At 37.3% G+C, this 25,508-nt stretch overlaps 1 protein-coding gene and 2 long non-coding RNA genes across 4 annotated transcripts; 2 read left to right on the top strand and 1 right to left on the bottom strand.

Annotated features, from left to right (window-relative positions):
- Positions 1-4,004: 4,004 nt before the first annotated feature.
- Positions 4,005-5,725, bottom strand: LOC125195953. 2 transcript variants are annotated; one of them, XR_007171806.1, is made up of 3 exons: positions 4,715-5,725; positions 4,349-4,547; positions 4,005-4,263 (listed from the first exon to the last, which is right to left on the bottom strand). It is a non-coding gene; the product is annotated as an uncharacterized LOC125195953 (long non-coding RNA). The 2 variants fall into 2 exon arrangements; XR_007171805.1 differs by having other exon boundaries at positions 4,349-5,725.
- Positions 5,726-6,297: 572 nt separating this feature from the next.
- On the top strand, positions 6,298-7,035 carry LOC125192620. Its single transcript, XR_007171437.1, has 2 exons — positions 6,298-6,351; positions 6,810-7,035. It is a non-coding gene; the product is annotated as an uncharacterized LOC125192620 (long non-coding RNA).
- Positions 7,036-19,263: 12,228 nt separating this feature from the next.
- On the top strand, positions 19,264-22,453 carry LOC125196597 (la-related protein 1C-like). The gene is made up of 6 exons (XM_048095183.1): positions 19,264-19,852; positions 20,106-20,631; positions 20,737-20,884; positions 20,962-21,052; positions 21,587-21,658; positions 21,916-22,453. Exons 1-6 carry the CDS (start codon positions 19,628-19,630, stop codon positions 22,069-22,071), a joined length of 1,218 nt encoding a protein of 405 aa, XP_047951140.1. The 5' UTR covers positions 19,264-19,627; the 3' UTR covers positions 22,072-22,453.
- The last annotated feature ends 3,055 nt before the right edge of the window (positions 22,454-25,508 follow it).

Raw genomic sequence — 25,508 nt, 5'->3', positions numbered from 1 at the left:
ACTAATAAGCCTTGCTTGATTTGATTGCGTTAATACATGCTTAATCTGCTCTTTCATATTTTGAGGCAATTATGACGTCTAGTCCTTGTGCATTCCGTGCGCCTATTCTTGTGTCTTTATTGTTTTGTTCGAGGACAAACAAAAATGTAAGTTTGGGGGAGTTGATACGCTCGGATTTTGCACTATTTTAAGGCCATTATTTGGTCCGTTTTTTATGTCAAAGTCACTCTACACGTCCGTTATTTGCATATTTTGTCTATTTTGGTATTTTGACGTGTTTTGTGAGAAACGTGCATAATTGAGCCGAAAAAGGGAGCCAAAACGCAAAGTCTGGAAATCTGGAGTCGGAAGGCGACCGGCGACCGCCGCGGATGTGTGCGGCGACCGCCGGTGCCCGGCGGACAGATCAATGCAGCGGTCCGCCTCGGAAAAATACGCTTGGAAGAGAAGTCTCGTCCGACGACCGCGGAAGTCGTGCGGCGGTCCGCCGCCGAGGGAACAGACTCTCCGGAGTCCAATGCGGCGACCGCCGGCCGAGGTGCATGCCCGCCGAAGAAAGGCGGCGAATCCGAGAAACCCTAGAATTACGCCCAGTATTTACCATATTTTGGAGATCTTTTCCTTCTACAACAAGGATTGGCTTTCCCCTATAAATAATACCTCAAGTTTCATCAAAAGAGAGAGTTTCTACTTGCAAAATAATTCATAGAGATAAGGAGCTAGAGTACTTCATTTGGGCAAGGAGTTGGAGAAGGATTTCAAGAACATCAAGAACGACAAGGATTCAACCTACGAGTTTTATTTACTTTAGTTTTATGTTCAAATTGTCTTCCCTTCAATCTTTGTGTTTAGCTTATTTCATCATGTGTAACTAAACTCATAGGATTCTAGGGATGTGTTAGTAACGCCTTTGGTTATACAAATTCATTTTTCTATTTAATATCCGTTTTGTTTTTACTTTGTTTCTTCCCTAAGTAGTTCTGATGTTGCATGATTGAGTGACACAATCATGTATGATTTAATATAGCTTGCTTCATAACTATGATAGGGTTCTAGCGAGTTAGATTCACTTAGTAGACGCTACAGTTAGCTTCCCTTAAAACGGCACCGTTAATTGAGAGTGAGGACTTTTCAAGGGTCTTAGGAGCTTTTTGGAATTACGTGTTAGGATTGACAACCCTAATTTTGTAATCAACGTTTGTATCGCATGAGCATAAGCTAGGTGACTCGTCCTTTCAAAGTATAAACTATGCTAGGGTATTGTAGTTGGAATTTGTATAACCATAACTGTGAACGCACATCCCTGGGATTCCCTTATCTCTATCGCTTATCTCCGTGTTTTATTTGCATTTAGTTGTTATATGATTTTTATTGTTTCTAGTTTTCAAAAAAATTCTAAAACCTACTTGCTTTTCCTGATAGTAATTGAGTCTTAGTAGAGGATAGACATTTTGTGTTTGCCTTCCCCGTGTTCGATATCCGGTACTGACTTTTGGCTATACTATATATACTCTGTATACTTGCAGGTTTATTTAGTGCTAATAAAAAGTGCATCACTGCACCACCCGGAGATCCTTGGTTTATCGACCACGAATCTTCCGTACTATTCCCTTGTCCTTGATCATCCATCCGTGTAGGCGGATCTTGGGTAATCAACAAATAGCTTTGAAGAGATCTAGGAAAATCAATCACAAACCATGAGATTATCTCGATCTAATCCTATGAATTAGGATAGATCAAGATCAATAATCAAAACTCTAATTCTCCCACGTGCTAGGCATAAAAATTGAGACCAAGAGAGAGAAGGAGGGAGGCGCCGATTTTTGCCTCCTAGGGTTAGGGTTAGAAGTGTGTTGTGTAATGTGTGGTGTACTGGGGTTTTCCATACTCCTCACTATTTATAATAGACTTGTTGGGCTAGTAAGGGGATCCATGGAATGATTTAGGTGTTGGGCTCACCCAATAGATAATTAACTAATTAAATCAAATGACCCATGATTTAATATATTATCAATGGAATATTATTTTGTTCCACTAAAGAATAATATTGATCTCCAACCTAAATCACCAAATTACAAATAACTTGGGTCCATTTTATTTTATAATATTTCCCGCGTTTAAGATTATCTTGATCCGTCAATTTAATTCTTTTGTCTGCTATGTGACTAGAATTAAATTAATTCTCCAAAGAGTTTTCTAGTTTGAAACTTTATTTATTATTCGTGGAATAAATTCCAACTGCGCAGTTTTCTGAATAATAAATTCATTTTTCAAACACCTCTTGGGGATCACCCTTTAGGGAATTTAATCATACCACACTGGGCACGCGAATTCTATAAAATAATATTTCAATACCTTCATGTTATTCAATTACTACCACCCAAGATATCATGAACTTGAGTTACATACAAACTCTCATATATTGAAAAGTCAAAGTGGCGTATGACTGGATAAACAATATTGATATTAATATCATAGAATAGAAAATACTAAACTTTCTGAAATATATTCTTACAGTAGATAGCAATAAAAAATACATTTCGTATTAGATCCTTTCAGTGCTTTACCACATCGGTGTTACTAATCTCGTCTTAGGTGAGAGAGAATTATCACAAACACCGCAACCGTACCAATAGGTAGCTAAAGCCTATCTAGGTTGTGAACACGTTTTTCTTCTTATTAGATCTGGCCAAGTCCCCTATTGGAAAACTCATAAGGGGATTCATCGAATTTCCCTACTTGACCTTCTTAGTAAAAAGCCTTAGACTTGTTTATCATATTTCAATAATAAACCATTATATTATATGATTTATTCTCATAATTAGGTAAACAAGTGAACGTGGCGTTTCTCGTATACATGCACAAGCTGACTATACAAAGGCATGTAGGCTCGAAGCATCTTTTAGTATACAAACCCCAACAATCTCCCACTTATACTCAAAGAATGCTTTCGAGTATACCTACCGCTTTGTTGGCCTTGTGCTACACATTCACACATACATTTTCTCACACTTATACTCATAGCAGGCTTTGGCCACTATCTACTCAAAACTATAATTCTTAGAAAAGAATCTACCAACATAGTTTGCTAGAGTACATAAAAGGAAAATATACTTGTAATTTATAACCTTAATTCTTGCTTAGGAGCACGATTATTTGATCAAAATATTTTCTAGGCCCTTTGATCCAGTGGAATAATTTTATGTGCCTTTCTCAAGTGCACTTATACATATTCCTCTATCAAAATCCACTATTTGATCCTTCTGAATTCCTACTAATTAAAGTAGAATACTTATATCAATATATAAAGTTTTAATCATGTCAAATATGATTCCCAAAACTTTAATTATATAATCCCAACTTAACTTGATATTATCCTTGCTATATAATTTGTGATGTAAATTTATGTATGAACATAATTACCTTATCACAATGACTAATTGGAAACTAGTCCTTATGACAAAATAAAACTGAATGATTGCATTCTTTGTTTTATAGTCATAAATTCCAAGAGTTCATTTATTTAATCATTTGTTGTGATCTTTAGAAATACTTTCTTTGGAAATCTAAAAATAATTCTAATTTTAATAGCTAACTTGGAAATGTCTTTTAATGTTACTAGAGTCTTAGAAAGTGTGCAATTCATCACTTCTTTCATTCTAGGGTGTGCACCCTTTTAACTCTATCAAACATTACCTTTATTCCAATTATGAATATTCTATGAGACAAAAAATTAGCTCCCACTTTTAAAAGTAGAAAACTACCAGTCTCAATATTCTTTAAGGCTATCAAAACAATTTAAACAGTGTCTGGAGTTAAATTCATCCTAGTTTAATAAAACGAGCCATGACGTTTGTAATACCCGCACCCTTACTTTTCTTTTCCCTCGTTGTTTTTTTTATATATAGATGTGAAGTTCCCCGTTCATGAAGAAGTTTTGAAACTCGAGCTTTTGTTGTGAACTTTTAAAAGCCTTTAGTTACAAGTAAAAGCTAAGTAATCAATTGAACTAAGAAGTTGGAAATTTACATTTGTAGAATATCATGAAATTTTCGAATAACATTTCTAATACAACAGACGAACAACTAATGTCAAAAATACTACAATATGTGGATCAAGGCTTCGAGGAAAGAAAACAAAGAAAATAAAATTTAGATGCTATTCGGGCCTTCCTCCTCAGGCCCAAATCGTGGCCCGTTTGAGCAACCCACCGGCCGAACGACGGGCCGAGCCCGCGAACATCAAACAGCCAAGGTGACCCACCTGCAAAATGAGATAAGAGCCTTAAGTTTCAGCTAGGGACAGGAGGTTAAATGGAGTTTAGTTTAAGGAATTGAGACAATCCTACCTTAGTGATAAAGGACTAAGGACCTACCCAAATGTGGAAAGCCAAATCTGCCTTGCACTCACCTCCAAAACAGCCTGCACATCAGCTTTTCCTAGCCACACAAACCACCAAAATAAGTATATGAGAAGCCCTTTGTCCTTAGCAAAACACCAAGTTCCTTCAAACAAGAGTAGTGGAGATCAAGGAAGTGAGAGATTGCCTGCAACTTGCAAACAAATGAAGTTATGAAACAAAGTACTATGAGAGCATGTGAGAACAAGCTAAATTAATTAGTCAAACTCTAGTACTCCAAGTAGCACCAAAATGTGTCATGTAAAAGGCTGCTTTGGGATCAAGAACAAGAGATATGCTGGGCAATAAACCAACCAAAGTCAGCCTCATTAACTCCCCTAAGGTACACAAAATCAGCCTATAAAGCAAGGGCCTCCACACCATATTCGAACTCCCTCCCACACTTCTCAAATAACCAGCAAATTTCAGAGAGAGTTAGAAAGCTTGGTGCCTTAGGAGCTGATCTCAAGCAGCAACAAGGGCAGCCTCACCCCTTCACTACATCAAGAGGTAAACACCTCAACACCCCAACACCTTATCTGCATCATGTTTAGATCAATCACCACATAGCACAAGTGTTAACCATACTAAATCCAGCCTCACAGCAAGTAACGAGCTTTAATAATCAAGAGACCAACGTTTCTTAACCAAACTTATAGGATAACTGCAGATTTGTAAAGCCCCAGTAGAACTCCAACTCTTAGAATCGAAGAAACAACATTTAACATAGCAAGATAATCTTTTCAAGCTCATTCCAGTGAGTTAAGCTCCACAATAAAGTCTTTAATCACATAGCTACTGCCCAGAATTTTTAAACAAAATGCTAAGGAATGAAGGAAGTGAAAAGAACTTAGCTTTAAAGGAATTTGTGCTTGAGCTGCCCGATCTGGACAACGACGGAGGGCTGCGAGAAGGCGGCGGCGCCGGCGCTGGTCTGAAAAGCAGATTTTAGCAGCGTCGGCGACGGCAATGGGAGGCCGCGACGAGCAGCTTCCAAGCTCTCGGACAACAGCCGCGTCGCGGAGGAACCAGAGGGAGAGATAGATGGAAGGCTGCGACGGCGAGCCGCCGCGCGGGCAGCAGCGGCGGTGGAGTGAGCAAGACAGAGAGGGACGCCGCCGGAGGCGGATGGCGGCGTTGGATAGAGGCGCCGTTTCCGAAACCTCGCGCGACGGCGAGACTCGCTGGCACCAACCGTCGGCGACTCCGTGCCGCCGAGGAGCTGAAGCCGGCGGCGATCCGGCGACCAGGTGAGGCGGCGTCTCCGCCGAGAGGAAGAAGGGGGAAGAAGTTGGGGATTTCAATTCTCCAATTTAGGGATTTTGTCTTGTGATTTCTGAGAGAGAGAGGTCGATAGAATTGGGGGAAAGGGAGTATTTTGGGCCTCTTCTTGGGCCTCTATTAATTAAATGCATGGGCTAAGGTTTATTCTAAAGAATGGACTAATTCTTTAATAATCTAAGAAGTTGGGCTAATAATTAAAATAAAATGGGAGTTTGCTTTAGCCTAATTAAATCATGAGCCCACTTATGTTGCTCAATCAAATAATTGAGGTTAAGTAATGGCCCGCTAAATTATTTCCACGATGATAAATTTAATTCCCGGACTTTAGTATTTACGCTCGAATAAGTTATGGTACGAAATGATGAAAAGACCTCGAGTCCATTTTAGTGCTTGAATAAAATACATAGGAGGCAACGCTCTGTCGTTAAGCGAATAATTGGTAGACCTCCATACCAAACTAAATCGCAAGATTTATTTTAGTGCTCAAGGACTTTTTATGAATTTAAGAAAAAGGAATAAAATGACCACGCACTTAGGATGCATCCATGTTTAAGCTTAATGGATATCTCAAAAATCTAATTAAGTATCATTTTATTTCCTAAAGGGACGTCTTCGAACGTCATCTAGGACCAAGTTAAGGAATTTCGGAAGGAGCTTTAGCTTTTGAGGTGGGCATTCTTTTAAAATGTGTTTTTAGTATGAAAATGTGATTCTTTGCTCAAGTATGTTGTCATGCCATGTTTTGTTTTATGATTACCTATCTGCTTGGCTATGCCAATTTAAGTTAAATCGAATTCGGGTCCCAGTAGGGCCGCAAACCCTACTCGGACTAGTGTACACATAAGGGGACCGTGAGCTAACAAAAGGGGTTGGCCGGTCCAGTGACCGTCGTGGAATGTGGCCACATTCCCGGTTCACACAAGGTTCAGATATGGTATATCTATGTTACGTGATTGCGCAATCAAAATCTTTACTAAAGGAAAAGTATTTAGTGACTCGGGTCCTTTAAGTAAAACCCCGTGATCACTCAACTGTGGCATTGACAATTAAAGATAGAACTATTTTGGCAATGTGCCCACTGAGTATATCAAATACTCAGCCCTGCATGTTATTTTCAAATGTGCAGGTTGAACGTGGACGAGCAGGCGAAGGTGTTGGGACAAGCATATTAAATAAGTAGCTAGGTAGCCCAAAGTAGCATGTCTTCATACGTGCTATTTTGTCTTGGACTCTTCCGCTGGAAAAACTTAGAATCATGTACTAGAAAGCTTTGAACTTAGTCTTGATACTCTGAACACGTTTTGACTATGTACCCATATGCCTTTGATACTATTGATTTAAGTGATTTCATCCTTTTTATGTTGTCCCTTGATTATTGAGAATTGTTTAGTCGCGAAATAGCTACGCTCACTAGCACTAGGGAGTTGTGGTCGTGACAACGTTCTTATTAAACACTTAAAATTTAATTTTTCATTAAGAAAAGCTCCCACTATTTTAATTATCACTTTCACAACAAAATAAATAAAACAATAAGTAATCAAATAGTCAACTCTAGGCTTGGAATATTAAAATAAATTTAATGTGCACACTATATTTACTATACAAGAACTTCTAGTATTTATAACAAATACTTATCTTGTTTCTAGTTGAATTTAATTTACTTGTCTTTTAATCAATTATTGTGATTATTTTTCTTACACCTTTATTTGAACAAACGCGATCATAAGATCATTTTATTGTGTATTGAATCCATGTTGAACATTAATGTTCTATTGACTAATCAACAAAATAATGGTTCAAAAGATTTAAGGATTAAAGAAATTTAATAATCAACATTTCTAGAAAACTTCATAATAATTGAATCAACAATTTTAACCACCAGTAAACATTTTGATATTAACCACGTTATATTTGATGTCATAAATAATTTGATAATCAAAACTTCATTTATCTAATAATGCAAGCATTATAAAATGATATTGATAATCCAAAACATAATTGATAATCTAGCAATAAAATTCCACATCAATAATCCATATGATATCAAAACCAAACAATGTATCCAAATATCAAAAAACTCTTAAAATTCAACAATGTAAATATAAAAGCAAAAATAAACTTTTCTGACTTGAACATGATCATCTCGAAGGACAATCCCTTTTTCTCATCTCAGTTTGAGCATTCACAAGCTTGTTTTAAAGTTCCAGAATTGAAAACGTTTTGTCGCTAAACAAAATTTCATCTCTGACTTCATTAAAGCTATCTGGAAGCCCATCAAGGATCATTATCTTCTGGGTTTCTGGGTCAACTTTCCCCCCCGATAATAGAAGTTCATGGAAATAGCCATGCATGACTAGGACGTATTTGCCCACATCATGGCCCTATTCCAATACCTCACTCCTTAAATGCTCCACAACGCGACCAGCTCTAACCTTAAAGGACTTTTCTTCAAACCACTTGGGCTTGTTGACCAACGGCCTTTTGGGTTTGTCAAACCTCTCAAGGGCCAACACCGGCTAAAACGAAGCCCTTGAGATGACATTCCGCGGTATGCCAATGATCACGAAACTCCTTGTCCTCTCCTTGTAGATGGTATGTGGGCGGACGATTCTTGCTGAGAATCACCCTCAAGTCATTGATCAAACGATCAACATCAAGCTTACTTTTCCATTCCTTAAAGAATTCAGAGTCATGCTTCCTCGAACTAAGTATGGCATATTAAATATCCCAAGTATCAATCATCTTTCGTTCAAGCTGAGAACAAACACCAATAATATAAACATGTAAAATTTCAAAGAATTGCAAATAACCACAAAACAATTCATCCATTTTACATCAACAAAAATCAAGCACAAACGTTCTTCAACGAGGAAGCAGTGTCTTATTCATGCAAGAAGTTCATTAATTTTACTGGCCACAATGTCGACAGATAGTCCAGACACCATAAGAATGGCGTGGCTGACTAACACTGCTAAAGCGTATAACCATAAAATTAAGCACTAAGGATTCTTTACTTGTGTGTGAACTCCTCTAAAGAAAGATCAGATCGAACAAGCACCTCCTCCTATAGCTCCCTCTAAGCATTATTAAAATACAATCCTTATAATTTCGCAGCAATATTGCTCCGGTAAAGACCAGTCGCGATATTACTGAAAAACTAATTTTATGATTTTAATAACCTTTATCTAGAGAAGTCTAAACTTACGAACTGCTAATGTTCCTCCCATAAAGACAGGCCGGTCACTACTTCGTACTAAGACCAATTTTATGGAGGCCATATACAAACATGTTGTAATTATCGCTTCATATTTTCTTGTTGGTGGTTTTAATAGTTTAATTATCACTTAAGCAGATAAGGCAGATATCCACATTTAAAGTACAATTAAATATGTACTAGTTATGCATGTAAAGCAATAAGTACATAGGCGATGCATGAGTTAACCGAGATTTTAACAAATAAAATCGTAACTCTAATTAAATATCCATCAATCATCATTAAAAACCATGTAAACACACATATAAAAGGTTCACATAAACATAATGACGAAACTTGATCATTTAATTCAGCATCTTAAATAGATATAGATAGAAACAAAATTCCACCTTCACATAAACAAGATTATCTAGACATTAAGTCCAATCTTAAATAATCATACATTATTAGTTAAAATAACGTATCTTGATTATTAGAATTACCTTTTTAATACTATTAGGATTTACTTAGTTAGAATTTGTAACAACCCGAGTTTTCGTGCACTAGTTTTGGAGTGTAAAAAAAAATTTGACGAAGAGACAATTGGAAATAAAAGTTCAAGGAAATTTATATTTCAAGGATAAAAGTAAAGGCTATACTTCTATTAGATAACTACTTTGAGGAATAAAAATACAAGAATGTTGGAGATACAAATAGCACATGCTTACATATGTGAGAGTGACAACACACACCTATCCTACACCATTCATCCTACTAACTCTAGTAAGCAAGTTTGAAAGTAAGCTAATTTGGTATAGAAACCAAAGAGCTACAAGGATAGATTCTCTTCCTCTTCTCCACCCTCTTCCACCTCAGTTCTTGCTCCATTAAGCTCCAACTTGATAGCCAAGGAAACCTGCAGTATTAACAACAAAAGAGGATTAGAAGTTGTCAACAAAAGAGCTAAGACCTAAGCTTTCACAAAAGTAGTAAGATGAGGAGTGCAACATATCAACCAATCTGCCAAGTCCAAGAAAAGGACAAGAACCAAGATATCCTCACATCTCTCCACTAGAATTTGAGATAATAGAATCTTCCATGAGAAGCCATCGCCTAAGGCCATCCGCAACGCTGTCTCTTATCCGTCTCTTAACCGTCTCATCTCTTCACTATTCATGGGCCCCACTGTACTTTTCAGCTCATCTCTTAACTAAGAGACAACACCTGCATCCCTCCATCTCTTAACCATCTCTTAACCATCTCTTAACTATTCATTCAATTTCATTTTTTATTTTTAATTCCAACAAATTCAATTAATAAAAAACACACTTCATTAAATAAAATAAAATTATAATTTAAATACCTAAAAAAATTAAAAAGACATAATTAAAAAACTAGAAATTACAAATTGCACACTTAAACTCAAATAAAAAAAAATGGAGGCAAAAAAGCAGAAGAAGGAGTTCTCTAGTGACGATCATCTAACGGTTGCCAAATTTTGCCCAAATGTGCTCCATTAGATCCTCCTGGAGTTGGGCGTGGGCGGTAGAATCACGTGTCCTTGCCCGAATAGACAACCGCTCTTGCAAAGACGGATGCACTCTTTGTTCGAGGCGGACTACTTGCGGTTGAGCTTCCCGGGATTTCAGGGTCGAACCAATTTCCCGTCTCAGGTCCTTCGTCGGCGACAATCATGTTGTGCAAGATTATGCACGTATACATGATGTCGACCATATTCCCCATAAACCACTGTCGAGCCGGGGCTTTGATAATGTTGAATCGAGCTTGGCGAACCCCGAACGCTCTCTCCACATCCTTGCGAGCAGACTCTTGCTTCTGCGCAAAAAGAGACTGCTTTTCATCCGCAGGCCTGTTGAACGTCTTCACGAAGGTTGGCCACTTCGGATAGATGCCGTCAGCAAGATAGTACCACATTTTATACTGGCGATTGTTAGCGATGAAGTTGATGGCCGGCGCTTTACCATTCAGAACTTCAGCGAAGAGGTCGGAGTTGTTGAGCACTTTGACATCGTTGTTAGAAATATTTTTTTTTAATTTTTTTTTTTTGAAAAATCTGATTTTTAAAAAAAAAAATTGAATTATGACGTCATAAATCCGACGCCCACTCGCCGGTCAGCGAGTGGGCGTCACGCCAGCCGCCCGCGCGCGCCACGTGGCGCCGGGCGCGTGTCTCGCCGCTCGAGGCTGGCCTCGCCGGGACGCGTCACGCGTCGAGACAGCTCGTCTCATCGAGAAGAGACGGTAGCCGCATCGCTGTCTTGATGCCGTCTCGTCTCGTCGAGACGAGACCGAGACCACATCGCGCAGCATTGCGGATGCTCTAAGCCCACAATAGAGTAGGCAAATTCTCTTCTTCCATCATCCAAGGCTGGAGAAACAGCCAAGATACTAGCCTCCAAGATATACACAAGAATAAGCATGGAAACCTATTTACAAGCTCAAAAGAGGTGGAGCTGACAGCCCCAAAATAGGAGCCTTTGCCTCCAAGTTTCAAACACAAATAGCCAAAGATAGAGCACTATATAAGCAGCCCCATCTCCCTTCTCCTTCCCTCATTTTTCCGATACCAAAAATTCACTCAAAATAATTCAAGAAGCACAGTGGAGGAGGAGCAAGGAAGAGTTGAGGCAGGACATCGGTCCCCATCCGAGAGGAATCATCAAGCTAGGTAATCCCAACACCACCCTTTGCGTCATATAGAACAGCCACATGATCAATTCCAGAACTTAGAATCACAGAAGCATGATCAGTTAGGAGGTCCTTGAGATAACCACATTTGCCAAAGATATGAACTTTAGGAGCCAAGGCATACCAGTCAATAGAGAATAGAGTAACATATAGGTGCAAAGACTCATTCCAGTGAGATAGAATTCTTCACAATATTCAAATAAGAAATTCTCGACATGTTTACTGCCACAACACAAATAAAGGAAGTAAAGGGGTGGGGAAGGGTGACTTAGCTTGCGTGTGGGGATGTCCGCGGCGGGCAGAAACAGTGGAGGCAGACGTGGCGCCGTGAAGCCGCCGGTGTCGCTGCCTCCCGGAGAGCTCGACGGAGGACGCGAGACGGAGGGAGCTGACGCGAGTTGCCGGCTCGAGAGGGAGGAATCATGCGTGAGCCTCCGGTGAGTGTCGTGGCTTCCTGGTGAAGGAGGCGTGGTGGAGCTCCGGCGGGTCTGCTCGTCGATCGGCTGGAGACAAGGACGGAGGAGGCGTGCCTCCCGGTTCTCCGATCTAGGGGTTACCAATCTGGAAATTTTGAGAATAAGAAACGGTGGAGCTAGGCCGAGGAAGAAATCTCAAAAATGAGAAACCGATTTTGGAGGACTCGCCGGACAGAGTGAGGAACGGCGGCGGCGAATTGGGGGAGAAGCCGCTGTATGCATTTCCTTAATTTCTAATTTAGGAATTTCAAATTGGAATTTAAGAGCTAAATTGGAAGAAAAGAGAAATGGAGAAGGAGGAGAGGGCATGCTCCGGCGACATGGAGTGGTGCCGTTTTTGCCGGAGGAGGCGTGAGATTGAGGGAGAAATGCGTCACTGCCTCTTTTTCTTCAAGTTAGGGATTTCTCAAATTTGGGGGAAATTATTAGGAAAAGTCCCGATGGAGAAGGTGGATGAAGGAGTATAAATTGGGTCATTGTTTTTGGGACTACTTAATTGTTTGTTTGGGCCCATAAATAATTTAAAGGAGAGATTGGGCCTTAGTAAAATAAAGTAAAAAATAAATGAACCCAAATGGATTAACAAAGAAGTGGGCCAATTTTGTAGTGTTGGGGTAAGATTGGGCCGAGAGATTTCTAAGGACCTTAAATTGGGCCAATAAGCTAATTAAGGATTTGAGCCCAGAATTAATTTAGTTGTTGGGCCTTAGTGAATTAATGGATTGGACTTAAAGAGATCTGGTGAAAGATGGACCAATTAACTCTAGTCAAGAAATGGGCTACGGAGCTGGGCTGAGAATTAACATTTGTTGGGCTTGGAAATTTATTAAGTTGGAATGGAATTAAATTCGGAATTTGATCTTAGAGCTTAATTAATTAGATCCCGAATTATAAACTAAGTTTCCGAAGATGGAAAATATTGAAATTGGAAAAGCAAGGGCCGACCGGCGTCGCCCGCGACGCCTCAGGCAGCCGCTAAGGAAATAGAAGGAAAGAGAGACGACCTTCTCGAACCACGAAAATAATTAAGTTTAATAAAGAAGAATAGAAGGAAAGAGAGACGACCTTCTAAAAATTTCCTAGAAGTGAACGAAGGATGAGAGAATTGATTAGGGGCATGCATTCCTATAAGTATGAGAACTTCTTGAGTCTTATTAATACGTTGTTTGCTTTCAAAAGGCTATCTCTGCGAGTAAAGGCGGAGTGAGGAAAAATCAATTTAAGGAGTTTTAAGCGAATGAGGTGGGCTTTCTATTTAAGATACGATTGTTGCCTTTATGTTTAAAGTATAGTTTTTATGAAGAGTGCCAAGGTGATATGAAAAGTACAGTTTACGATTACAGTTTCATGAACAATATTTTATGATGAGTGCTATTTACATCAAGTGAAAGTGATGTTATTTAGTTATGTGACATTATGTGTTGCTTTACGGGTGCTTGTGAACTGTCAGCCTTCGTTGATATTTTATTCGGCTTTGACCGATAGAAAAATGAGTTTTAGTCGAAAATGTTTATGAGGAAAGGAAGTTTTTGAAAGTTATGAGTTCTGCTTTGACCGACAGAAATGAGTTTGGTTCCAAATATGTTTCAGAGGAAAAAGAAGTTTTGAAAGTTATGTGTTCGGCTTTTGATAAAAGAAAAATGAGTTTATGCTTCAAAAAAGGTTTTATGAGAAAATTAAAGTTGCAAAGGTTATGCCAAGCCATGTTTTGTTTTGAACTTTGCCTATCTTATTGACTAGCAAGGACGATGTTGCTACTAGACCAGGAGTTTCAGTTTTTCTGAATTCGGGTTTGTAAGTGGGATGAGCCCATACATTCCGGTTCACCAGGAGTTTCGTGAATTCTGTTGACTAGGAGTTTTAGTGGGCTTGTGTTCCCCAGGAGTTAGTCAGATATGGCATAAGTTCTAGGAAAATAGATCGACAGGTCGTTTTTGAAAAAGGAAAGGGAAGAATGTTTTAGTGTTCTCAGATTTTTCCTAAAACCCCGAGTTCACTTAAGAGTGGCTTGACAAAACTAGTTTTTAGTAAAATATATTTCGGCACGTGTCCATGGAGTACACCAAGTACTCAGCCCTGCATATGTTTTAAAAATGTGCAGGTTGAGCAGTAATGACGGTGGGCGGTGTTGAGCATACACGATGAAGATCCTTCGATAGAATAGTACTTGGATGCATCATGTCTCCATACATGATGCCATCTACTCTTGACTCTTCCGCTGCAATGTAAAAGTCGAGATTTCATTCTCTTGTACCATGCACTCTAATTTATATATATTATTCGAGTTGTTTCAGTTCAAGTTCAGTTGTGCCACAAGTTTTCCCCTTTCTTCCCCGCTTCTTTCATCCTCCCCTAGTCACGATCAACCGAGCTTTCGCTATCCTTAGCAAAATGCGGTCGTGACAGAATTAATCCATCGTTATCCTAAAATTAATGTCTAGGTGTATATCATAAAAGATTAGTCAAGTCTTAATTTAAAATGCCCACTTGGATATATATAAATCCGCATTTATCCAATCAAGACTAAATCCATTTAAAACACACCAATTAAATTCGAGAATTAAAATTCTCATATCTTTCATAAAATCACATGACAAGAAAATTCTTATTACATCTTTAATTCACAATGATGTTTTCTAGATGAAATAAAATTCACCTTCATCAAAAATTAAAGACAAAATTCAACTTAAATAAATAATTAAGGATTTTAATAGCAAAATTAATGCTCTATGAATTTTTCATGCCTTTAAATCACATTTGATGTTATCTAGATGAAACAAATTCACCTTCACCAAAATTACAGATAAAATTCAAATTTTAAACTAGGAATTGAATTTCAATTAAAATCTGATTAACTATTTCAAACTTTAATAACTTAGGATTTTAGTAGCATGTTAATGCCAAATGAATTTTTCACTTCTTTAATTAATCCGATGTTATCTAGATGAAATAAAATTCACCTACATCGTATTAAAGACAAAATTCAAACTTGGAATAGGATTCCAATTAAAAACATTGATCCATCACATATATAAACATATAACATGTAATTGCATGATTTTCGAAAAACCCAAGTTTTTACACTAATATTTTTGAAAATTTCAGTTTATCAAATACATAATCAGAGCCTAAAAATTAACTTTGATACCAATGGTTGGAACTACCGCAGCGGAAGACACGGAAAACAAACAGGTCCTTAACGGATCTATTTAGGTGATTATGCATTCGATTCCAATTTCATGCAATAAACATAGATCTATAGATATAATACATCAAAAACACATAATCATGCAATTTGATGTAAATTCGATTATTAGCTGCACCACCCGGAGATCCTTGGTTTATCAACCACGAATCTTCCGTACTATTCCCTTGTCCTTGATCATCCATTTGTGTGGGCGGATCTTGGGTAATCAACAAATAGCTTTGAAGACATCTAGGAAAACCAATCACAAAACACGAGATTGTCTCGATCTAATCCTATGAATTAGGATAGATCAAGATCAATAATCAAAATCCTCATTCTCCCACGTGCTAGGCACGAAAATTGAGACCAAGAGAGAGAAGGAGGGAGGCGCCAATTTTTACCTCCTAGGGTTAGGGTTAGAAGTGTGTTGTGTAATGTGTGGTGTACTAGGGTTTTCCATACTCACTATTATAATAGACTTAATGGGCTAGTAAGGGGATCCATGGAATGATTTAGGTGTTGGGCTCACCCATAAGATAATTAACTAATTAAATCAAGTGACCCATGATTTAATATATTATCAATGGAATATTATTTTGTTCCACTAAATAATAATATTGAACTCCCACCTAAATCACCAAATTACAAATAACTTGGGTCCATTTTATTTTATAATATTTCCCGTGTTTAAGATTATCTTGATCCGTCAATTTAATTCTTTTGTCGTTATGTGACTAGAATTAAATTAATTCTCCAAAGAGTTTTCTAGTTTGAAACTTTATTTATTATTCGAGGAATAAATTCCAACTGCGCAGTTTTCTGAATAATAAATTCTTTTTTCAAACACCTCTTTGGGATCACCCTTTAGGGATTTAATCATACCACACTGGGCATGCAAATTCTATGAAATAATATTCCAATACCTTCATGTTATTCAACTACTACCACCCAAGATATCATGAACTTGAGTTACATACAAACTCTCGCATATTGATAAGTCAAACAATATTGATATTAATATCATAAACTAGAAAATACTAAACTTTCTGAAATATATTCTTACAGTAGATAGCAATAAAGAATACATTTTGTATTAGATCATTTTAGTGCTTTACCACACCGGTGTTACTAATCTCGTCTTAGGTAAGAGAGAATTATCACAAACACCGCAACCGTACCAATAGGTAGCCAAAGCCTATCTAGGTTGTGAATACGTTTTCTTCTTACTAGATATGGCCAAGTCCCTTACTGAAAAACTCATGAGGAGATTCATCGAATTTCCCTACCTGACCTTCTTAGTAAAAAACCTTAGACTTGTTTATCATATTTCAACAATAAACCATTATATTATATTATTTATTCTCATAATTAGGTAAACAAGTGGACATGGCGTTTCTCGTATACATGCACAAGCTGACTGTACAAAGGCATGTACGCTCGAAGCATCTTTTAGTATACAAACCCCAACACCAATGGCAGCAGATGATGACCGCGATGGCAGCCGGGGGGTAGTGGGATGTCGGGCAGGCAGGGGATGCCGGGCGGGTAGATGATGCCGGGGTGGGGGCCGGGATGGCAGTGGATGCAGCCGGGATTCAGGGGATGCCGGTGGTGCAGACGGCGAGGAGTAAAGTGAGGCGGGGGCTCGTGTGTGCAAGCTTGGTTTTTTTTATTATGTAATTTTTTTTAATTAATGTATTTTTTTTTATTTAAATGAAATTAATGAATTTCCTCATATATGTGTCGTAAATTTAATTCTGTATTTTGTGTTTAATTCCCTAAATTTAGGTGTTTTTTAATTTCGATCGTTGTGGCTAGCCTATGGCTAGCCTATTGATTGTCTAGTTGCTTGTCCTGATGATATGATAGGAGGAATTTTAGTGCTGATGATGTGGCATGAGGAGTTTGTGGTTGGCCTATGGCTAGCCTATTGCTATTGTGGATGCTCTAATCCACAACTTAGACCAATTTTACATCATTAGATCTTAAATTTATAATTGGTAAATTAAGAGAGAATGTCAAAAAAATAAAAGAAAGAGTGGGAAAATGTAGTAGGAGTGTCAATGGATTGTGGGATACATATTATGAATAATGTATAAGATTATTATTTATTTAAAACTTTTACTCCCTCCGTCTCATCAAATATGAGAATTTGGAAATCGGCACAAGATTTAATGTAGTATTATTATGTGAATATGAACGAAAGAGTAAAATAAAAAAGAAAAAATAAATATAGAATTGTTACTAATTTAATAAACATTTCATTTTTAATGGATAATCTAAAAAAATGTTTCATTTATATAAGAGTGAACTACATAAATGGTACCTGATCTTTCACTTTCGCACGCAAATGGTACCTGATCTTTATTTTATATCGTTTTTGGTACCCAGTGACAAAAATAACCCTAAGTACCAAACTTGTGACTATTTTGTTATGGAGGATATTTTTGGTTTTCCATTAAATAGTATACCAAACATGTGATTATTTTTTTCATTTCTTATTTCTTTTTTTCTTCTTTAGTTTCTCCTTCTTTCTTTTTTCTTCATTTTCTTCTTTCTTTTTAGTATTTTATCTTCCTTTTTTCTTTCTTTTTCTCCTTAGTTTATGTTTCCTCTTTTTTCTTTTCTCTTCTTTTTCTTCTTACTTTTTAGTGTTTTATACATACATCTAATTGCATTCATAATATAAATCAAGAACAAAACACCTAATTAAATTAATTATTAAAATATTTAAATCAATTAAATATTTTGTATTGAATTATTTTATACTCATTTTATGGTTGAAACTTCTAACTAAAAATATTCAACTCTTAATATCATTATGAATATAATTCACAATTTTAAACTTTTATCAAGACTATTATTATTATTATTATTATTATTATTATTATTATATAATATTATGTGATTCATAATTTAAATAATTATATTATTATTATTTATTGATTGCAACTAATTTTTATTATAATAATAATACTATTACAATAATTAAATATAATTATAACTATAATTATGATTAAGTATATTTGAATGATATTACAAAATAAATTAATTATTAATTTATAACACAAAATAATAATATTAATATTGATTAATAATAATAGTATAAAGAGTGAGAACAATGAGAGAAGAAATTATAATATCACTTTTAGTACTTAGTTTTGTATGCCCAAAATACTCTTAATGATACAAATGGAAATATGTATTTATTTAGAGGGTATTTTGGGGTCAGTATTGTATTAGGTACCAAAAATGTGATTTATAGGTACCAAAAACGATATAAAATAAAGATCAGGTACCATTTATGTGCGAAATTGAAAGATCAGATACCATTTATATAGTTCACTCTTTATATAAAATAGAAAGAGTAATTAGAGCATCCACTATAGGAGAGCCGCGGCTCGTGGCTCTCCTGTGGCCCGGCCGCGGCTCCCTATAGTGCGAAACATGGGCATTTGTGGCGGGAGGGGTTGCCCACGAGAGCGCCACTCTTTATATAGTTCACTCTTTATGTGCGAAATTGAAAGATCAGATACCATTTATACGGTTCACTCTTTATATAAAATAGAAAGAGTAATTAGAGCATCCACTATAGGAGAGCCGCGACTCGTGGCTCTCCCGTGGCCCGGCCGCTGCTCCCTATAGTGCGAAACATGGGCGTTTGTGGCGGGGGGGGGGTTGTTTGACCACGAGAGCGCCACTCGCGTGGCCCGGCCTCGGCTCTTGTGCGGGAGCCGCTCTCCCTATTTTCAATTTTTTTTTTCATAATTCTATAAGTACAGACATTTTTTTACCCCATTCCTACACAAATTTTATAAATATCCATTTTTAATTAAAATATACACAAAATAAAAAAAAAATTATTTTGTGGCTTAGGCATGTCCACCATAGTGTAAAACATAGGCACTGATGGCCCGGCTATGATTTTATGACTTGGCCACGTTTTGTGGCTTGGCCCGGCCTGCGACAGTGGACACTCTTACGGACATAACGAGTGTGCAGTGCTAAAAATAGAAAAAGAGAGACAGCAACCGCAATAGAGTGCTGAGAGTTGTACTATTTCTCTGTAGAAGAAGAAAACAGAGAGAAACTTGAGTGACGGGATAAAAATCTCTTCGTCTCTCACTTTCGACTGAGTCTGATCGATTTTTGGAATGTCCTTTTGATTGATTCGATTGGATTCGTTCAAGTTTATTTTTTCCCTCATTTAGTATCTGTTGGATTACTATTTTTGTTTTAGTTTAATTGAGCAAGTGTTGGATGTTTTGAGTTTTGATTCAGTGAAATTTCTGAATCCAAAATCTGGTTTGAAGTATTTGAGTTGTGAATTGGGGAGTGACATTTGGCATTTGGTGGAGGAAGTAAACCCTAATTCAGGAATGGCGACGGCTTCCTCAGCTCAAAATTCTCCTCAGGAACACTTTTTGACTTCCTCTTCTTCTACGGGTGAAGATTTTCAGCTTGAAAACGGAAAGAAGCCAGTGTGGAACAACCCGTCGAATGGTGAGGTAGCGAGTGCTGTAATGGGTGCCGAATCATGGCCAGCTCTTTCCGAGTCTGCTCGTGCATCCCCTAAATCTGCTGGATCAATCACTATCTCACAGGTTTTTGCTATTTATTTTAATCACATTCTTTTTAGTTACTTGTATTCATCTTGAATCATTTTTTATTACTAATCCAATCTTCAGGGTCAACGTTTTTTCCGTAATGCTCTACTATTGATTTTATTTGTATTTGTAGTTTATTACTAATCCAATCTCTCATTTTATTTGTGTTTTACTATTATATTTCGAGTTATAATTTTGTTCAAAATGTTTCTTGAACATGAAATGTAAATTTGTGTTTGTCACATTATAGGTGGATTTGAATGGAGCTTCACCAAAGCAAGTTAGTAGTAGTATTCCAAGTCCAAATTCACCTTCCTCTCGCCCGAAGTGTAGTAGTGGCAGCTCCAGTCCGCACATGCGAGCTACAAACGATATTTCTCCAACTCCTCTCGCAGAATATGGTTCCTTGGTCAATACACCGACTCATAATAGTACAGGTAAACTTTTAGCTGGAGAACCTTCCAGGGATAAGGAGGGTGGCCATAGAGGAGGGTCTTATAGTGCAAATGAGACACAACCACAACGTACTTATAGAAGGCATTATAGTGGACCACTGATTCGCGGAGATGGTTCTTATCACCACGGTGGGCGACGTGATCAAGAACGTGGTGGAAAACAAGATTGGGGTCATCGGAGTTTTAACCATAGAGAAAGTCATGGATCCCAACAACAAACAGGGTCTAGGCCTTTCCTACGTGGACCGGCTCCTAATACGCCTTTTGTTCCTCCACCTCCAGTTGTTGTACGGCCTTTTGTTGCACCTGTGGTTTATACGGGTGAGTTTGCTATTTTGAATTATAGTTTAGACTGGAGTATGTAGAATGTATTTAGTGTTGATATAACGTAAAGTTCATTCTAAATATTGTGTCATGAATCTACAGAAATGCAATCACCTGTATTTTATGTTCCCGGGCCTCACCCAGATTCACTTACTCCTATCCCTATGGTTCCAATGCCATCAATGTTTTTCTCCATGCATGATCCTCACTTGCCTACCAAGATAGTGAATCAGATCGAGTATTATTTTAGGTATCATTTGTTGTTCTGTCTTTTGTATTTATGTCTTATGTTTTTAGCTCATGTCTATTGAATTTTATGCCTTGTAGTAACGAGAACTTGGTAAAAGACACATTCTTGCGCCAATATATGGATGGCGAGGGATGGGTATCTATTAAGTTAATAGCAAGCTTCAAGAAAGTAAGAAAGCCACAATTGATTTTCTGTTTTTAAGTTTATTTTAAGTTTTTGTTCTATTTCCTTGTCTTTTGATAACAAAACATATGGGTCTTTAAGTTATTGAATGGTCCAAAAAAGAATTAAATTGATAAATTGATTCCTTGGTTGTAACTATATTCAAGATGTTATGAATGAGAATGAGAATGGAAACAACAGTTTTGCTGAGATTTGGTAGGTCTGGGAAACAACAATGTCATTGAGAATTATCAATGTCTAGTGATAGTGATAGTTGTATAGCACAAGTTTTTTGTATATTGAATTCATCTAAATCTCAAAGCTGAGATATATGATGATTTATCTGTCAACTATTTTGCAAGATAACTCTGTATTATATGTATACACAATATTTGGCTGTAGTGTCTTGGGTGTCACAAAAGTGCTCACCTAGCTCAGCCTGCATAGAATTATGCCATTATTCATTTATTTTTATTTTTGTTTGATACAAGGAGTTAACCTCATCATTATCTTGTGTTTAATGTAAGTCGCCCTTTACAGGTCATTCAGCTGACAGATAATATTCATCTTATACTAGATGTTATAAAATCTTCAAATGCTTTGGAAGTACAGGTGAGTTATAAGCAAATACATGTATTTATCACCATGATGTATTGCATTTGAGACTAATTATGTTGGATAATCTACTTCAATCAAATTCTGTTTATATTTTGTTTGGTGTTTAATACTACTATATTGATACTGAAGGATTGTTCCTCTGATGATTTATACTGTAGTATTGAATTTCCAGACCCACTGCGATTTATGCTGTACTAGGATAGCTTTAGATGGTATGGTAGTTAGCTAAAGTGACTACCTTGGCTTTGCAGGGTGATAAGGTGAGGCGCAAAGGAGATTGGATGAAGTGGATAATGACTCCTACTCAAACTACTGAAGTGAGTCCTCAATCAGTTAACAGATCCAGTCCAAATATGCTTGTAGCACATCTCAACAGCGTTACACTGGATGAGGAAGCAGCAACGTAGAGAGAGGCATATACCTTACTGTCGTCTGGAAATGTGGAATCTTCGACACAATCTATTACAACAGACAAGCTGTTGAGAGACCACAGCTCTCACACTGCTGGACTTTTGTTTCTCTCTCTCTAATCTCTTTTCACTGATTATTTTAGAGAAGTTGAGAGGAAAGATCAACCAGCAGTTTATGCTGGATATATTATTTACCGGGAGATAGTTGATTTTGGTTTTAATATATGTGATGGGATTGTTGCTATAAACAAATAAAAACACGAAGCTTGGTGAAGAAGATAGGAGGATAGAAAATAATGAACAGGTTTTTTTGTAATGGGATCTACTTTTGTTTACTTAGGGATCTTTGTATGCTATTGTTCGCATTTTACTTGTTGAAGTTTTTCTTGTGCGAGCATTGTGTGGATATAACTTCCGTTCCATGACAATTTTTGAGCATTTTGTGCGAAATTAAAAAATCAATGATACACATGTATGAGGCGGAGCATATCTGTCATGAGGATATACCGTTGTAGATTTCTCAGCGAAACACTTGTTTCAGGTCTTTCAATCGAACACAATTGTGATTTAATGCTTCCTTTAACTCCAAGAGGTTTATTATGCCTTTATAATATTTCCTAGCCTTATGTGGTAGGAAAAAAAGGTGGAAAGAGCAAGCGATTGTAAGGCAATTTTCTTCTTTCAAAATTTGAGTTGTTCTAGCCTGGTCGTGGAGTAAGAGATGCTGTCAAAGTTTGGTCCTTGGATACGGTTACTCTGTTGTTTCTCAATGATCACCTTTTTTAAGGTCACGTTTGCTAAACTTGTTGCCATTGTGGTCATATGCAAAGCTAATCTTGAGCTTACTTCACTGGAGGTGCATATGTGGTCGAACAGTATGTAAGACCATGAATGTTAGTAATATTTTTTTAAGAAAAAATTATACATTTTTTAATCTTTGTAAATTACATTAATATCATTAGCCATCTCTTTTTTTTAAAATATTACCATGCCCTTCCTAGAAATTGATATAATCGCATGAATGACTTTTTTAGCGGAGTACTACTTACTAATATTATTATTAATAATAGGAATGTCAATCGGCTAACATGTTCGGATACGGGTCAATCCACTTGGATAGTTGGAGTATCCGAATTATAAATTTTTCGAATTATAAATTTTCAACCATATTCCTAGTCTACCGGGTTTCTGGCTAATTTATCGGGCTATTCAGCTAAAAAAGATTTTGAAAACAAACTCTCGTAATTAAAATTTTCCTTTGTAAATGATTCCAAATTTTAAATATTTTTCTCTTCTTAGGGACTGTTCAAAGCTTGAAAGATAATACTCCCTGAAACTTGCAGTTCCTTAGGATTATTGTCCCCACTTTGCAGGTGGCAATAATATTGGGAACCACTTTCTAGTTCATTCTATTTATTATGTGAGAAGTCCGCCCTTATGAACTTACCGTTTTCGTAGGATTATTGTCCCTACTTTGTAGGTGGCGATAATATTAGAAAATCAGCTTCACAAAATTTTGGCAGTCCAACCGATGGAGACCATATATAAACTTTAAGTTCATAATTATCGCTTAGACATTTTAGTTATGGTTTTTCATTAATTATCCTTTAGCCTTAAGGCAGATTAAGACTAATTAAATTCTGTTGGTATTTAATTGACTGGATAATTAAATCTTTTATAATCTTTAATATCTAAGTTTAGGAATTATTGTTCTAGAATTTAATTCTTATTCATGTCATTCTATAAGATATATCTAAAATAAAGTACATTATTTATAATCTTAATAAGACATGAAAAATTAAATTCATATACATTCCAAGTTCAAGATTAGGAAGAAAATTAAATTATATTATTTAATGTAATCTTACATATATCTTATCTTATTATAGATTTTAGATATATTATATTTAGGAAACTATTAAATTATTCTCATCTATATCATCTAGGATATAAAATATTCATAGATATAGAAAATAATCCAAATATTCCTAAAATCTAGGGAAATCTTCCCAAAATATTTTATTTCATTAAATAATATTATTTTTAATGATATCTATTAATTAATGAATTAAACAATCATCAAAATAATCTTTCGTCTCTATCCTGCGATTCGAGGTTGGCACGAATCTACACGACGAAGATTTGAACGTATCCTCCGGAGGCACTCGCCGGAGCAGCGAATTCGCTGCCCGACTCCCGCCGGCGTTCGCGCGCACTAGGCGCGCCGCTCCCTTCTTTTTCCTCCCGGCGGAAAAACCGCCGAGTCTCTCCCTCCGTCGACGTCAAACAGAAAACGCAGCCGGAGCCGCGCCTTACCGGCGATCTCCCACTGCCCGACGAGCTCGCGCGAACCAGTAGCCGCCGTTGCCGGCAATGCTGCTCTCGGTCGCACCTCGTTAGGGCTGGGTCGACTAGGGTTTCGGTTTTTAGGGTTAGGGTTTGCGATTTCCGGTGGCTTCGCCACCTATTCGCATCGTCGGCGGTCCAGCGCCGGAGCATCAGAGGTAAAATTGGTCATGTCAGCAGCGTGGACGAGCTCCTCTGCTCGCGTTCACGTCGCCGCACGTCCGGCCTCATGCTCCGACTTCCCGTCGCAAACGTCGAATGGAATTGGGGCCGCCTAGGGTTTTCCGGATTTGCCCGGCGGCGCGCGCGAGCCCTTGCTCGCCGGCGCGTCGCCTCATCACCGACCACCCTCGGCTCCCACTCAATTCAACTACCCTACTCCGATCGCACGTAGTGCGATTCGTCCCGGTGCAAGCGCCGACGAATCACACATCTCGCACGTTAGAATAATTCAAGTTCTATGATTCGAATGTTCTTGAGTTCAACATGCATAAACAAAAAATAACAAAAACACAAGAACATGCTTCGAAATCAAACAAGACATGCATACATGAATTTCGCGAAATTTAAATCCAAATAATCAGAGCCAAAGAGTGGCTCTTATACCAATTGATGGTGCATTAGCTAGCGGAAGCGTAAGCATAAATAACAATCACATAATAATCAGATCTATTTAGCAGATTATTTAGACAAAATCTATTCGCGTAATTATCACATGTATCATGCTCATAACTTGAATTAATCATGCTTTAAGAATATTGAAACCTAAAACATGCTTTTTTACGGAGTAGATGAATACCTAATTAATTCTCCAAAGAATTGAAGATGGCTAAAGCTTCTTCTCCACTTGATGCTTTGAGTACTAGACCACAAATCTTCTCTCTGGTTCCCGAACTCGTATCCCAATATCGGGTGTGGGCTGATCTTACTAGAATACTAGGACTTAAATAAGAAGACAGAAGAAATCCTTTTTGGAATAGGAGAGGAATTTGAAAATTCCTACGGCTTGTGAGAGCTGAAATTTTCGAAAATTTTAGCAAAAAAAATTGTGTTGTTTCTGTCTCCTTTATTATCCTATTTATATTAAG

Source organism: Salvia hispanica, chromosome 6 (genome assembly GCF_023119035.1).
Source record: "Salvia hispanica cultivar TCC Black 2014 chromosome 6, UniMelb_Shisp_WGS_1.0, whole genome shotgun sequence".
NCBI classification, from domain to species: Eukaryota; Viridiplantae; Streptophyta; class Magnoliopsida; order Lamiales; family Lamiaceae; genus Salvia; species Salvia hispanica.
This window is presented reverse-complemented; position numbering and strand designations above follow the sequence as displayed.